At 30.7% G+C, this 15609-nt stretch overlaps 1 protein-coding gene across 1 annotated transcript; it reads left to right on the top strand.

The window, feature by feature from the left end:
* Window positions 1-9597: 9597 nt before the first annotated feature.
* LOC109811527 (LOB domain-containing protein 4) lies at window positions 9598-14417 on the top strand. The gene is made up of 2 exons (XM_020375288.3): window positions 9598-9965; window positions 13753-14417. Exons 1-2 carry the CDS (start codon window positions 9789-9791, stop codon window positions 14125-14127), a joined length of 552 nt encoding a protein of 183 aa, XP_020230877.2. The 5' UTR covers window positions 9598-9788; the 3' UTR covers window positions 14128-14417.
* Window positions 14418-15609: the final 1192 nt, after the last annotated feature.

Raw genomic sequence — 15609 nt, 5'->3', positions numbered from 1 at the left:
TTGTAGACGGTGCCTAAGTAGTCCTTTGAGACTTTAAGTGTTGGCATGGCAGTCTTCATCTACATCTAGTAGTTCTATGCATCTCAACCTTGTTCTTCATCTGAGTGTTTGTTGTTGATGTTTTGACTTCTTCTATGGTCTGATAAATGTTGTTGATGGGCAATTTTGTTCTTTGTCTCAAATATCTTTTCGTTCGTGCTTTCCTCTATGTGTTGTTGACTCCATTCTTGACCTCCCTTCGTCTGACTTCTTATGGTGCTTGAGTTTGTCTTTTGACAACCTTCGTTTGATATTGGATCCATAGTCGTCTAGTGCACTCACTACACTTTGTCTGTTCTGTTGGCTTGAGTTGTCTGATTTTCTTGATGTGCCTTATCTTGTTCACGCTTTAGTTGATTGTTTATTTGTCAATGTTGATCATTTGATTTGTTTAGTTTGTCTAGGATTTGTAGATTTTGCATTTAATGCAGTTTATCTTGCATTAAATGTTTGCTTGGTGATTATGGGTTACATGAGGTCTTTTCCCAGTTTGTTTATTTCTATGTTTGACTTTTAATCATGACTTAGATGTGTCCGTATCTTTTCTGGCATTCTTGGTTGCGTGAGTGTTGTCTTTCTCTGAAGAGTGGTTGTACTTGCTCTAACACACGCGACTTTAACTTATGAATTTGCGCTCTTGTATTTTTCTTCTTTCTTTTTATTTCTTTGATAATTTCGTGCGCCTTTCTTATGAATGGAGATGATGTATGGTCTTCCTCATTGTGACTAGTGAAGTTTGGACACTTTTCATCATGCTTCATTTGCGTCTGAGACTTGAGTCTCCATCACTGAACCATTTCTTCGTCTCCTATTTATTTAGCGTCTGATATTTGATCTTTGACCTTTAAGCTTCATTTTGTTCTTGATCAGACTTGTTTTTGTATTGTCTGAGACTTCATTATTTTCCTTCTTATTCTGGACTTGATTTTTCTTGATCTCTTCATCCGATATCTTGTAGCTTTTCCTTTTTATCTTGGTTCTGGTGTATACGGTGATACACATATATTCTTTAGCTTGCTTGTACTTGTATTTTTATCTGAAACACTAACACATTTGTTAGAGATAACAATATGCATTGTATTTATCTCATTCAAAACCTTACTAAAAATTGCTTCATCTGACTTAACACACCCAACAGTGTATGTCATGTCAGCACAGATGACCACCTCATTCTCTAAGTAAATTGCTACGTCATATTTGAAAAAATTTTTAAAAATTAGTTTCGCGCATATGTTGAAAATTTACGAACTCAAAAATTCATTTTGTCATTCATCTTCAACCACAAGAACTCATAAAATGATGTTTGAAAATTTGTCCTTTTTTATTTTCAAAATATTGAAGTTGTAACTCGTTTTTATTTTCTTTTTAATTTCTTTTTCATTCCCTTTTTTCGTCAATCTTCTCCATTTTTGTGTTTCTTCAATTTGGAAATGCGCATTCTGCATGGTTCTTTGTTCTGTGCATTTGAAGTTTGAAGCGCCGTTCTTCGTTGACCATTTGTGGAGGAGAAGTATTAAAGAGGTGAGATTTTGTAGCCATAAATAGAGGTAGTTATTATCATTGTTGAAGGACTGCCAAAGTTGTTCTGGATGAAGCCCGTTGTCATTCTCTGTTTGTGTTGAAGGTAAGTGGTTGCTTAGGTTATTAGGGTTTATAATTTGATAAGCTTTAACTGTTCTGTTGCTGAGGTTTTTTTGACTCAAAGATTTGGTTCCTTTGCAGTTGTGTTAATGGGTTTCAATTTGAAACTTCATCACGGGGGTCATTTTGAGTTAGACCCCGTGATGCATTATGTTGGGGGTAGCGAGCCAGTGCATGTGAAGAATATGGATATGGATAGGTGGTCGTATTTTGAAGTCGTGGGAATTCTAAAAGAAGATTTGGCATATGGAGAGCATTTTGTTAGGTTGTGGTGGAAATTTGGTCCTTCTGATTTCAAATAGATAAATTGTGATAGTGTTGCATTAGACATGGCAAACTTTGCAATTACTAACAATGTGGAAGTGGAAATGTTTGCAATTTGTGATGGTGGCAATGAAGGTGTTGTTGGGGACAATTTCTTTAACAGTGATGATGACTTTGTGAGGGATGTTCGGTTGGAGGATTTAGAGGAGGATAGGGCTACTGGATTAGATGATGAATTTGATATAGAAGCTCCTCAATTTGGTCAAGTCAAACGTACTCGAAAGAAGACAGTTGCAAGAAAACAACATGATGATACTGAGGAGGAGCAGAAAATGTTGCTCATAGTGTTCACAACCTTGACATAGAAGGTGTGAGAGTTGAAGTAGTTTGGGTTTCTGAGGATGAAGAGCCTGTTGAAATGACTGGCCCTGAACTTGACTTACCAAGTGCTATGCAAAGTGATGAACATAAAAAGCCTACTAGTGGTGCTGTTGGGAATGATGATACTGGTGGTGCTGGAAATGCTGGAAATGATGCTGGTGATGGGGATGGTGCTGGTGGTAGAAATGTTGGGAATGATGCTAGAAATGATGCCAATGTTGTTGTTGGAAAAAAAAAAAAGGAAAAGGTGGTAGAAAAAAGAATCCGAATAGAAATACAGAGAATTGTGGACTGCATGACAAAGGTTTTGTAAATGCTAGTGAATTTTATAATTCACAGAGTAGAAGAAGATATTGAACATAGGTATGCTAGTGAGACTTTGAAAAGTGATGACTCTAAGGAAGATGGCCTACGTAGGAAATATGGAGGTTTAACATGAATTTGTTGAACAATGACTTTAAGTGGAAGTTGGGGTTGGAATTTGGTTCTATTAAGGAGTTTAAAGAAGCAATCTTAGAGTACAATGTGTTGAATGGAAAAGAGATAAGGTTTGACTTTAACGACAAGAAGCGGGCTAGAGTAAGGTGTAGACATTGTGTTGAGTACTCTGTGTATGTGAGCAAGGTCAGCAATTGTGAGACTTACAAGCTGAATTCTTTGCATGATAAACAGACATGTGGAAGGGTTTTTCATAATAGATGTGCAAAGTCTTCCTGGGTTGCCAATTCACAACCCCATTCAAACCATCAAATTGCATTCAATATTAAACTGTTAAGAGTGTACATCTTGCCTACCAACATTGATTGATATTACAATGCTTACAACTGTCATGAAAACCCAAAGCATTATCACTACAAACCCTAACACCTTGACCCTATTTCTCTCAACTAAAATCCTCTTCTTCTTGCGTGAAAATTTCAACTTCAATAGCGCAAGTTGTTCATGAACATCAGAACATTCTTCTTGAAGCCCTGCAATTTCTTTTTTGCTTTTTGCAATTTTCTCTTCATTTTCTTTTTCTACATCCATTAATGCACTAATTCTTAACTTCAACTCTTCAATTTCGCGCATGTGACTCCCTAAAATAGATTCACCCACAGATGTGTTGTCACCATCCTTAACCCACAGAAAAAAAATTGCAACACTTAGGTTCCTGCAACCAAAAATTAAACAACATTGTTATAAAAAAAGGAAAACCCTAAACCCTAACCCAATAGATGCCATTTGTAAAGCAAAAAATTAATTCCAACTTACATTCCAATTAGGGCATCTCCAAAAACCTTTTACTAGGATTTTCTTTGCTGTGGGATGTCAAAATGATAGCCAGTTTCTTACATTTGCAACTGACTTGTTGTCCTGCAGAAAATGGGAATGATGAACCACGGAAGGAACTCATTTGATGAAGACAAACCCAAACCAACCTTCGGTTAATCACAAAGACAAATGAAAAAGAACCCTAACCCCTTCTCTCCTTCTTCTATTTCTTTCACGGTTCTTCTTCTTCACCCACAAAAGTCTTCTCTTTCTCTTTCTTTCAATTTGTTCTCAGAGTCCTCTTTCAATTTCTTATTAACTTACAAACGTGGAGAATGAGGTGGCCATCTATGCTAACATGGCATACACTGTTGGGTGATGACGTGGCAATCTGTTTGCCACGTCATCATTTAACAGAGGAGATTAACATCAGGTACTAAATTAAAAAAATATTAGTCAGGTAATTTTAACAAATTTTTTTTTAAAAAGTAGTAATATGAAAATCGAGCTAATTCGAGGTAGTTTAAACATATTTAAGCCTATTATATTTTGTTTTTATTTTACTTAGTCTAGTACATCACATCTTATGGGTCAAGGGACAATCTCAAGTAAACTGTATCTGTGAGACATAGGATAGCCCAAAGATAATAGAGGCATGCAAAGGTTTTCTCGAATCAAACAAAGAATGGCCCTTGAATACAAAGGAAAATGGGAGCTTGACTACAAGATCCAACCATTGAGGAGGGATGAAAATTAGGCCTTAGTAAACTTGATAATGCCAAGTTGAAGGGTCATCATTCAACAGATAAAAGTTACTATAAGGATAATAGGTTGATCGATCTTCTGCAAGAGCTCATATTGTCAAAAAGTTAGACATATTCATTGTTATCTCGTACTCCCTCAACAATTTGTACTAAATTTGTAATGTCAAATGATTTATGTTTACAATATTTTAAGTTTTAAATATGTAATGTTGGTTGATAGGATGAACTTTTATTAGTTAGAATTGATGTCAAACTCTTGTTAAGTGTTTATATAGTGAAATGAAAATGTATTTCACAACTTGTCTAATGGAATTTCCAATTTTTTTCAATATTTTAATTTTTTTTATTTTAATAATAAATTCAATCACTTGATCTGAATCAATTTTAATATGATTTGGTGTGATTTGTGTTGACTAAAATATGAAGAAACCAAATCAATTAAATTTGATTGGTTCAAATGATAATATGTCTTAAATATGGTTTAATTCAACTCATGTTCATCCTATTTTTCATAAGTGAGAGTAATTTTCACCTTACAAACCGGTTTTGTATGGTTAACTTATACTTAAACTTACATTTTAAGATGATATCACAACTATCTTAGATACATTAAGAAGGGTCATCTACCATTTATATGCCATAATAAGTCCAATAGTATTACACAACAACAAGAGAAATATCTTTCCAAGACTTTTTTTGAAGACTGTACACAATAGCAAGAGAAAATTACTAGCATGGGAAAATGGAAAGGGGAATAATGGAGATGAGATCTTCAATGGAGAATGTTTTGGTTTGAAAGAGAAATAAGCATGTGGGAAACTCTACATAAAAAACTATTGAATGTTAAATTATGAAAAGATGGTCAGGACAACTGGTCATGGCCTATTGGAGTATCTATAAAATGCATAGTTAAGTCAACATATACAATACTACTCATGTTGAAATTTGGATTTTAAGTGATAAATTTATGTCCCACATTTGGAAGTTGAAGGTGCCCTCCAAGGCTTCAGTTCTATTATGGAGGATGTATCATAATGGAATACCAACTATGGATAATCTATTGAGAATGAATGTATCATTGGAGATTACAAGCAGTTTATGCCCATTTTTCCATATGGGTAAAGAATCTTTAGACTGCATATTTTTTAATGCAGGGAAATATATTGGCTATGGAAGGAATGTTACTCTCATGGGTGTTGATCACAATTGTATTATTTGCAAGTGTAGAACAATATTTTAGTTAAGTGCCATATTGTTGTCCCATGCACTCAAAGGAAAAAGGGAATGATGGTAGGTGGTTTGGATTATAGTTGTATGGGGTGGTAGTGTAGAAATAAGTGTGTATCCAAAGGTGTAATTTTTGACAAGGAGAAACTTCTAAAACACATTGCTTACACAACATGGTCATGGTTATGCATCAACAAACGACAATTCCAATTTAGGTTTGATCAATGGTCTATAAACTCAAGTGCTTGCATTTCTCAGTATTTATATCTTTCATATGATATGTTACATATTATTTGTTTTGAGGGGAGTAGTGGTGTGAAAAAAAGACAAACACTAAAAAGGGGTTGAATAATATCTATCAAAAACTCGTACTTTTTTTAGTAGTGAAGTAGTAATACTAACAACAAAGAGTGTATGAAAGATACAAAATACATAGTAATTTTTATATTGGTTTGTCATAATTATTGAGACTATGTTCAGTTCTCAATCTAACTAAATTGAGTTTCACTATCTTAGGAAAGATAAAAGTATTCTTTTAACAAGCCACTATTGGCTCAAACCTAAATGATCTTTGAATTGCATCTTCAAGAAATATACCCAAATATTTTTTCAACACAAACCCTCTCTAGGATTCAATACCAAGTATTTTTTGCAATCAACCCTCTCTAGACTCAAACGAGTATTCTTTTACAAACAAGTCTCTCTAAGCTCAATCAAATATTCTTTTACTAACAAATCTCTTCAGGCTCAAAAAAGTATTCTTTTAATAGATAAGTCTCTCCAATCTTGACCCTATAACAATAGTTATATTTGGGTAAAATTTTTACAAATATTGTTTCTTCTTATAGACAAGACGTGATACAACCAATTAAGAACAATATATTTACGTAAAGAATGAATGAATAATGATTTGTACAAAAGTTCTATTTTCATCCAACAACAACTTCTTTTTGATCTTAAAGCTCGAATGAAGATGACTGTTGCAAAATCTTGACGGTTCCTCGCAAGCTTGTTTCGCTAATCTTTGTTACGAGTTCCTTGAGATGACAAGTGTCCGTTGAAACATTAAATGCTTATATTAATTACATTTTACGGAATTGTTACTTTTTATATGATCAAGGAGACTACATATCAACTTTAAGATACCAAACATACTTTTGTGGCATGTGTCAACGAAAAGAAGGTTCTATATCAACTTTTACTAACTTTCTCATTGATTTTATGGATTTGCTTGTCCTTGTTTCTTGTGCACAACATGATTCCATTCACTTTAACATATTTATGAGTTCCAACAAGCTTTTTTTGTTTGATTTGTTAAGGAATCGATTAGTCATACACCAAGTAATCATTACTCCTAATAAATGATACATATTTATAACTTTATAAACTAAGATTGTATGCTTCATCTGATGATACATTATCTATGTAATGGTTTGCATCTTATGCTTTATCTGATTTGTGTTCTGCAAAAATATTTCCCTTTAAAAAAACATTCTATTTGTTATCATTAAAACTTAAAAACTTGAGAGATCTAAGATTGCCTTTTGACCTAACAAGTGGATTTGTAAGAGACAGATTAACATATTGCCACATTGGCAAGAGAAGTGTACAAGAAAAATGCAAAGTTCTTACAAATAGTTAACAACTTCATATGGTAGACAAATACATGGTCAATGTAGATAAAATAGATCATAATTGCTCATAGAAGGTGCAACAAGTATAGTTGTTAGAAGGCTGTGATGTGGGGATTGATCATATGAATAATCTGAAACAAAATTCTTCTTAAAGTAATGGTTGGGACTAAGTACTCTAGTATAATATATTTTGGGGAGATTAACTTTATGGGTTGCAATCTTTAATATGTCATTTATGGAGTTTATAATCTATAATGCATACAAAACATTGTTGGGCGGTGTTTATCATAGTGGTATGGGTATTAGTATGTCTTCAATTTTATGTAATGGAAAACTTGATTAGTTCATAATTTCCATTTACCTAAGTTCAAACATTTTGCTCACTTGTAAATGGGAATGATACCCCTTGTACCTATTAATAAATTCCTCTATTTGTTTTTTTGTTGATCAAAAACGAAAAAGTCCAATAGTGCTCTAATTAATTTGATTTTGCTCATAAAAAAAAGTTTAATATTGTTGGATATGAAGGAGTATTGTGAGAAAAACCAAGTCACATGAGTCTATCTTATATCCATCAAAAAGTGTCATTGTCATTTATTTACATACTAAACTCAATAGTGATGGGCATAAGAGTGAAAGACCCAAATTTCACATTGATTAATAATAAAACCAAAATAAAAAATACAAGTGAGAATATTCCTCAACTTACAAGCCAATTTGTTTGGTTGAATAAGCTCAAATTCACATTATAATCAATAATTTTTAATTTAATTTTTAATTTTTAAATATGTAAGTATATTAAATACTAAAAAGAATAACTTTTGGTCTTATCCAAGTCAAACATAATCATCTCTCTAAAAAAATATCATGAAATGATTACAAATTCTGAAGTATTTATAAGTGGTATAGCAATCAATTAAAAGTGAGATTTATATCATTGTCAAGTTGGATTCACATTATGTTAAATGATAATTATTTGCCTATAATTTTAGTCTTTTTTTTTGTGAAAAAACTTTACTTTGATCTCTTGAAGTGTTTTGCTAGTCAAATTGATCCTTTTGTCAATATTTGCACTAATGTACGTTAATAATTTTTGCTGATTTTACATTATTTATAATAAGAAATATTACATATAATAACATACACAAAGTGTCCATTTAGGTACAATATATGTAAATATAAATCTATTTAACATATAACCACACATAATTTAAGAATTGTTTTTGAATGAGATTCAATAATATATGTTATATGTCTTTATAACTTATACCAATATTTTTTAATAATATACTAATATATATTATATTTATATATATGTAAAAATAATTTTAAATAACAAATATTGTATCACTATAAAAATGTGTATAACTACATGATAATTTTTTTTATAGTGTTCATAGTTTATCATTAGTCATCAAATTGACCAAATTAATGCGGTAAGTTAATGGAAAGACCAATTTAGGCTAACAAAGACATTTTAAGGAGCCAAATTGAAAATTTTTAAAATTAAGAGAACAAATTAAAAAAAATTCTACAAAAAAATTATCATATAATAACATATATCTTATAATAACTATAAAGCTATTTTTATTCACACAATAAATATAATATGTGTACATTGTTAACAAGTGTGCGTATAGATTATTGTGACACATAACATATGTTGTTAAATCTCATTCAAAATTAATACTTAAATTGTGTGTAATTATATGTCAAATAGATATATCTCTACATATATTATACTTATAATAAACTTTTTATATGTCGCTTTATGTAATATTTCTTGTAGTGAATTAAACTTAATAACATTTTGGTTTAGCATGTTTATTCTGAAATCTTTGGCATCTAAAATAGTGGGAGCTTAAACTTTTGCCTTTAATTTATTTCTTATCAAGTTCTTCAATACCCGTACAAACTGACCTGTTCTAGCATTGTTCACCTTGTAAAGCTCCCAGAATCGAATTGAAGAAAAGGAAAACTCCATATGCACTTTTGGATCAAAAAGAAAAAGCACAACACACAAGACCAGGTAGAAACACTGACCAATATTGTACTTGACTGTGAAGAGAACAACAACCCTGTTAACATTACATGCCTTATCAACAATTTTTGTTTGCAAGCACAAGGAAGTAGTAGACCACTTCATGTTTTGAACCCAACCCTATTAATCAATAACCAATAACTTTCAAATGGCGAAGCCACCAAAGCTTACGAGAGCTCCTTAGAAAAAAAAAAAAAGTAAAATAAAATAGTGAGACAAAATATATTTTTCAAGGTGGGGGCAAAGATCTTATCAAAATGGATCATTTTGTCCAGCACAATCTATAGCCTCTTCTTTTGTGGTCCCACAAAAGATTTGCTGTCACATAACGTCTCTATATAACATCATCTCCATTCCCCCTCCTTAAGTCCACCTTCCGATCCCCTCTCAACTTCTTTTTTTCCTTTCATCATTTTCATCCCTTTTGCCACATTGTTAAGACCTAGTTAGCCTCCAATATTATTTTGTTTGAGGATTAGGGTTAGGTTAATCTTATAGCTCAAAGGGCTTAGTACATTGCCTTGTTCTTCAACTTGGAAGAACATGAAGGAGAGTGGTAGAAAACAAGGTACAATGTCGCCATGTGCTGCATGCAAGCTTCTAAGAAGGAGATGCACGAGGGATTGCGTGTTTGCTCCTTATTTTCCTGCTGATGAACCCCAGAAATTTGGTAGTGTTCACAAGGTTTTCGGGGCTAGCAATGTGAACAAAATGTTACAGGTACTACGAATTCTTATGCACCTCTCCTATCTCTATCATCGTATCCACGCATGAAATTTCTGTCGTTTTCATGAAAATACGGTTGTGGAATGCTTTTTTAGGACCGATTCAACTTTTGCTACGTACATTGAATGTTAACAAGAATTATTATGTAGATGCTTTTTTTATATATAAATTCCTTTCTTTGCTGATAAAAAAAAGGAACGGTTTAGGGGTTTACAATAATACTGGCGGCTGCACTAAGTCACATTAATTTATCTGTAATTTCATTTAATATTGGTAATTGTAACAGAGTGACAATTTAAAACTGTGAACTGCTTTTATTTGAAAGTAGTTGGGGAGACTCAAAATTAGTCATCTACATATTTGATAAATTTACTGTAAATAACATGATGGCAAAAAGGTAAAAACAAAATAAAACTGTGAAATACCTAGCAAAAATTTTAAAACGTGAGCATATATCTACGGGAGAATCATAATGTTTTAAGAGAATTGGGAAAAAAAAAAAAAACAAACAAGGATGTTGCTAATTTCTTCTCTAACGGTTAATTCAATCTGCATCACAAGAATTAAACATATAACTAATCCTTTTCTATCTAACATATCTAAAGTATGAACAATTTATATACCACCCCCCCCCCCCCCCCTTCCCTTCAACTTATTAGGAGATAGCTTTAATTTAAAGGTATGGTTGGAAACATTTAAAAATCAGATAGACATGTGTAATCGGTTTAGCTTTTAAATATACATAAGGTGTTTGGTAATTACTAAAATTTATAAAAATTATTTTTTGTGGATAAAAATTTTCAAATAACACCTAATCCTTAGAGAAATATTCAAATATACTATTTTAAATTTTTCCCTCTTTCTTTATCATTTTTCCATTCTTTATCCTTCAATATTTTTTTGATAGACAAATAAATCAATAGCATAAAAAGAAAAACTAAGGCACAAGTTGTGCAATAGCCACGCTGCAATACAATATGATTTTTCTGAAAGAGAGAAAAAAAATCATTGGGTAATCGGTAATACATAATTGATTAATTGTAGATATCATTCATTATCATTCAATTGTTAACAAGCATACTACTTTTTCCTAGATGAATTCTAAAAGTAGATTACTTAAAAACTAGCTATATTTATGTGTAGATAGTTAAAAGCTAATTTAAAATGATCAGTATTAAACAAAACTTATTGGTAAAATTAAAATGAGCAACAAAATAACCTGAATTTGCATAACTAGTATATCTTAAAGAATTTTAAACTTGTTTTGTAAGCTATGAAACTGCATTCAAACTTTGAACTCGAAGAACCAATTATATATAGCCCTTTTAACTATTAGGTGTACGAAAGTGATTGATTAACTTGGAATATAATTTCGTTTTGAGATCTGAAACAAACCCTAGGACCTGAGATATCTTATTTTAAATTCTATTAGGGGTGAAACAAATTGGAATATGCTTATCTTGTCGTTAGACTTAAAAGTTCATCAAATTATCTATTTAAATTCAAATCCTATATGATTAAGACTCAAAATATATGAGAATGAATCTGGTCAATATAAAATATATGAAATAAGAGAAATATAAAACTTACATTAAGATATATCTTACAATATATATTTTAAAATAAATTGTCATTATATTATAAACATAATATAATGATATACAAAGTATAATATAATTACTTTAAGAATTTATATATCTTAAAAGAATGAATGATAAATTGAAATGATGCGAAACATAATTCAAATCTATTCTTAAAAATTATATTAAGTCTAATTTTAAGAGTAAAATTTATCCAAATTAATAAAAAAAAATTGTGGTTAAGTATACTTAAAAAAATCTTATTCCACCCCCTAACTGCTATTATCAAGAATATCTTGAAACCATATACTAACACAACTTCAGGTAAATTTGTGACCTCCCTATATTAATCTATCATATTAAATATTCTATTTCTTAAATTAAAAGTAGTTGTCCAAGAAAAGTGAAAAGGATACCTTTCTTTTGTTTCCTCCGATATTTACTTCCGTTATAGTGGTTAATTACAGTTGAAACAGGCCCTACTATCCACACTTTTAATTATATAACTGTAATATAATTTTCTTTAATTCTTTGTTAAAGTAAGGTACTACTGTACTAGACTACTAGTATTACCCTATATGATTCCTTAGCCCATATAAAGAGGACAAAGGATCAGATGTATATAAATTAGCTTTACTACTTGAAGCCACACTCAGTGTGAAGAGGATAAAGTAAAAAAGATGTTAATCTCATCATTACTGGTGGTTATATGTATCCCAATATGTTCAACATCTCTCTTTATGACCACCGCTTGGGCTTGGCTTTTGGTATTGGACTCCTTGGGCAATGATAATTCAGGAAAAAAGAAAGTTTTAGTATGCTCAACTTTTCCTTTTGTCTTTAAAATCAGGGTTACATTGATAGAGACACATTAATATGTCCAAAAGTGACGTTGATTCCCCAGATAAAGATGTTTCATCCTTCGAATATATAAATTAATATTTTTTTAAAAAATCATTATTTTGTAAGCATGATACCTTGATGACATATTGGCTTCTTCTTCTTCTTTGCTAGCAATCACATATATTAGCTGATTAACCATGATAAATATGGTTCCAAGCCTGGACATGGATGTCTTCTTGGTGTTTATTTAAATAATGATGTAACAGTAGAACCCATTAAGATGTATAGTTAATCAATCTTGAATATCCATTAATTTTTTGTTACCAATAAGATTGCACAATTTTAAAGTGAAAAGCTCAATATTATTACTCTTTAATTAATTGCTCTAAATTCTAGTATACAATACCAAGAAAAACATTCATTTTTTTTTGGGCGAAAATTTGGAATCAAGGATTTCAATGACTTATTGAGATGTATATTGTATTTCAAAGTGTTATAATTCTAATACTATAAGCATAGTCTCTATAGTCAACTATACTATATTTTTCTAATTCCCTCCAAAGTAACCAACTTCAACGTGCACCATATCATCCCCTTTTTGACTAAGCATAGGATCAGTTTACATCCAAACAACCCCTTTGATTTACATCATAGCCCTCGATCACCACAAATTCAAAAAGCTAGTCTATATGCATCATGGTCAAAAATTCACTAGCGTATGGCCTCCTGTTTAAGATCAGTTTTATAATTGTTTTCCTAGTGATCGGTTTCGGTAAAGGTTTTCTTCCCTTTAATTGTATAACATTTACATGCGGACACATTCATGCAAGCCACATATATAACTTTTTTTTTTTTTTTTTCCTTTTGCTGAATGGTCGAACCTCACTCACTATGAGCAAACAATCATTATCCTAAAAGTCACTTAAGACACCCATTTACTATATCATGTCACGCATTATCATCTTACCGCAAGAAATTAAATTTGACTTGTAATATATAAATGATAAAAATTATCACTAAAAGTTAAAAATATGTAAATAAATATTTATTTTATGTTAACTTACGGATGATCTATTTGTCTATTATATAAGTTATATAGTAATAACTATTTAAATTTCATCTATAACAAACAATTATAAATATAAATATTTGAGTTTTACTTATACTAAATATTTATATGTAAAATTGTAGAAGTAAATTTTAGTTTTATTTACAATTATCGTGTTTGTAAGAACAAAATATCTGTTAATATAAATCATTTTTTTTAATGTAGTAGATGTCACTTTATATAATTATATATATTTCTTATGGAAATGATATTTTTAAAATTTTTTTTTTTATATCAAATTGGCATGCAGGAATTACCTGAACACCAAAGAAGTGATGCTGTTAGTTCGATGGTATATGAAGCAAATGCAAGAGTGAGGGACCCTGTGTATGGATGTGTGGGAGCCATATCCTCTCTTCAGCAACAAGTTGATGTGCTCCAAACCCAATTGGCACTTGCACAAGCAGAGGTTGTGCACATGAGAATGCGCCAATACTCAACACCATCATCAGATCAACAACAACAACAACAACCCTCATCAGTGCCTCATGAAGCCTCCAATTCATCCTCAGAGAACTTGTACGAATCAAGCAGGCTCTTGACTTCGAATACCAAGTCCCTTTTTGGCATGGACATGGTCGTTGATCAGGCCAACAACATGGGCCAATCCTTGTGGTCATACTAGCTTATTATTAATTAATTAATTAGTTTGTGGCATGCATATATGCATGCATGCCTTCACTTTATCATTATTACTATCACGGGCTTGCTTTATTGTCTGCCTCATTAGTGTCTTTTCTGCTTTCTTTATACCCTAGCTTGTTCTCATGACTGAAAGGACATCAATCTATCTCTCTGCATTACCAAGAGGATGATGATGATGATTATTAGTTAGCCTTAGTGTAAATGTCTAAACTTGTAATTATGAGTAATCATATCATTTGTATTAAGTTGACTACACTTTTTACCGCCTCTTCACTTTCTATCTGATCCTTATGTGCCCAACAAAAACAAAATCATTTTGGTAATAAGTTGCTGGAAGAATTATTAAATTGTTTGGATCATTATGTCTCGATCAATATTTTATATAATATGTATTTAAAATATTTAATTTATGGAAAAAAAAATTGATTATAGCACTATTTAAAAATATATTTATTACATGTGATGGTATGATATAAGACTATTTAATAATTTAATCACTAATGCAACAATCAATATAGTGGTAACATTTTTTTTGTAATTTAAAGTAATTATTTTAAATGGTACTAATTAATATGCTGATTAAAAAAATTCAAATTATATAAATTGATTTAAATTAAAATTGATATAAAAGTAGGATTTTATGTTGCTTCAAATTTGACCCACTGTAACATGTGGTTTTATTTTGAATGAATCTCTTAAAAACGTGACTCTCTCATATTATGTTGTGGATAAAAAAGATACTAGAAGAAGATGTTAAATAGTGTTAATAAAAAATTTAACACTTTTATAAAATATAGTGAAGTAGCTACAAAGCGTTATGAGTATAGATAAAAAGTTAAACGAGAAGAACACATAATATTTTTGTATTGATTCGTCTCAATTATTGTTATTATATCTCGCTCTTAATCAATTTAATCAAGTTTTACTATATTTTAAAAAGATACAAATATTCTTTATGTAACACCTTAAATTTTCTATTAATATATTTTTTTATTTAATATTTATTTTTATAATTATTTGAGTTAGTATTAATAATTGTTTTAACTATTTTATATATATATATAAATATATTATGCGGTTTTATAATTAAATGATGCATATTATTTTAATATGGAGGGAAAGATTTTGTAATTAGAGTTAATTGTTTTAACTGTTGGGTTAGTGAGAAGTTAAGTTTTTTAAGAGAGAATTAAGTTAGTTTTTCATTTTATACTTCTCATATTTTGTTCACTGTGCACTTGTACTTTGAAAAATTGAGAGAATTAGAGTTTGTGAGAGATCACCTTGAAGATTCACGTTCATCATTAAGTGTTTACTAATGTAAGAAGAGAGTGAATAATTTCGCTTTAGATGTGGAATGAATGTTGAGTAGTGAGATCCCAATTCCTTTTGTTGCATGTGTGTATATGAAGGGGAATTCCTCAAATTTGTGTTTATTTTGATTTTCTGTCTTTCTCATGAT

The sequence above is a fragment of the Cajanus cajan genome, chromosome 10, assembly GCF_000230855.2.
Source record: "Cajanus cajan strain Asha chromosome 10, NIPB_CcT2T_4, whole genome shotgun sequence".
Lineage (NCBI taxonomy): Eukaryota > Viridiplantae > Streptophyta > Magnoliopsida > Fabales > Fabaceae > Cajanus > Cajanus cajan.
This window is presented reverse-complemented; position numbering and strand designations above follow the sequence as displayed.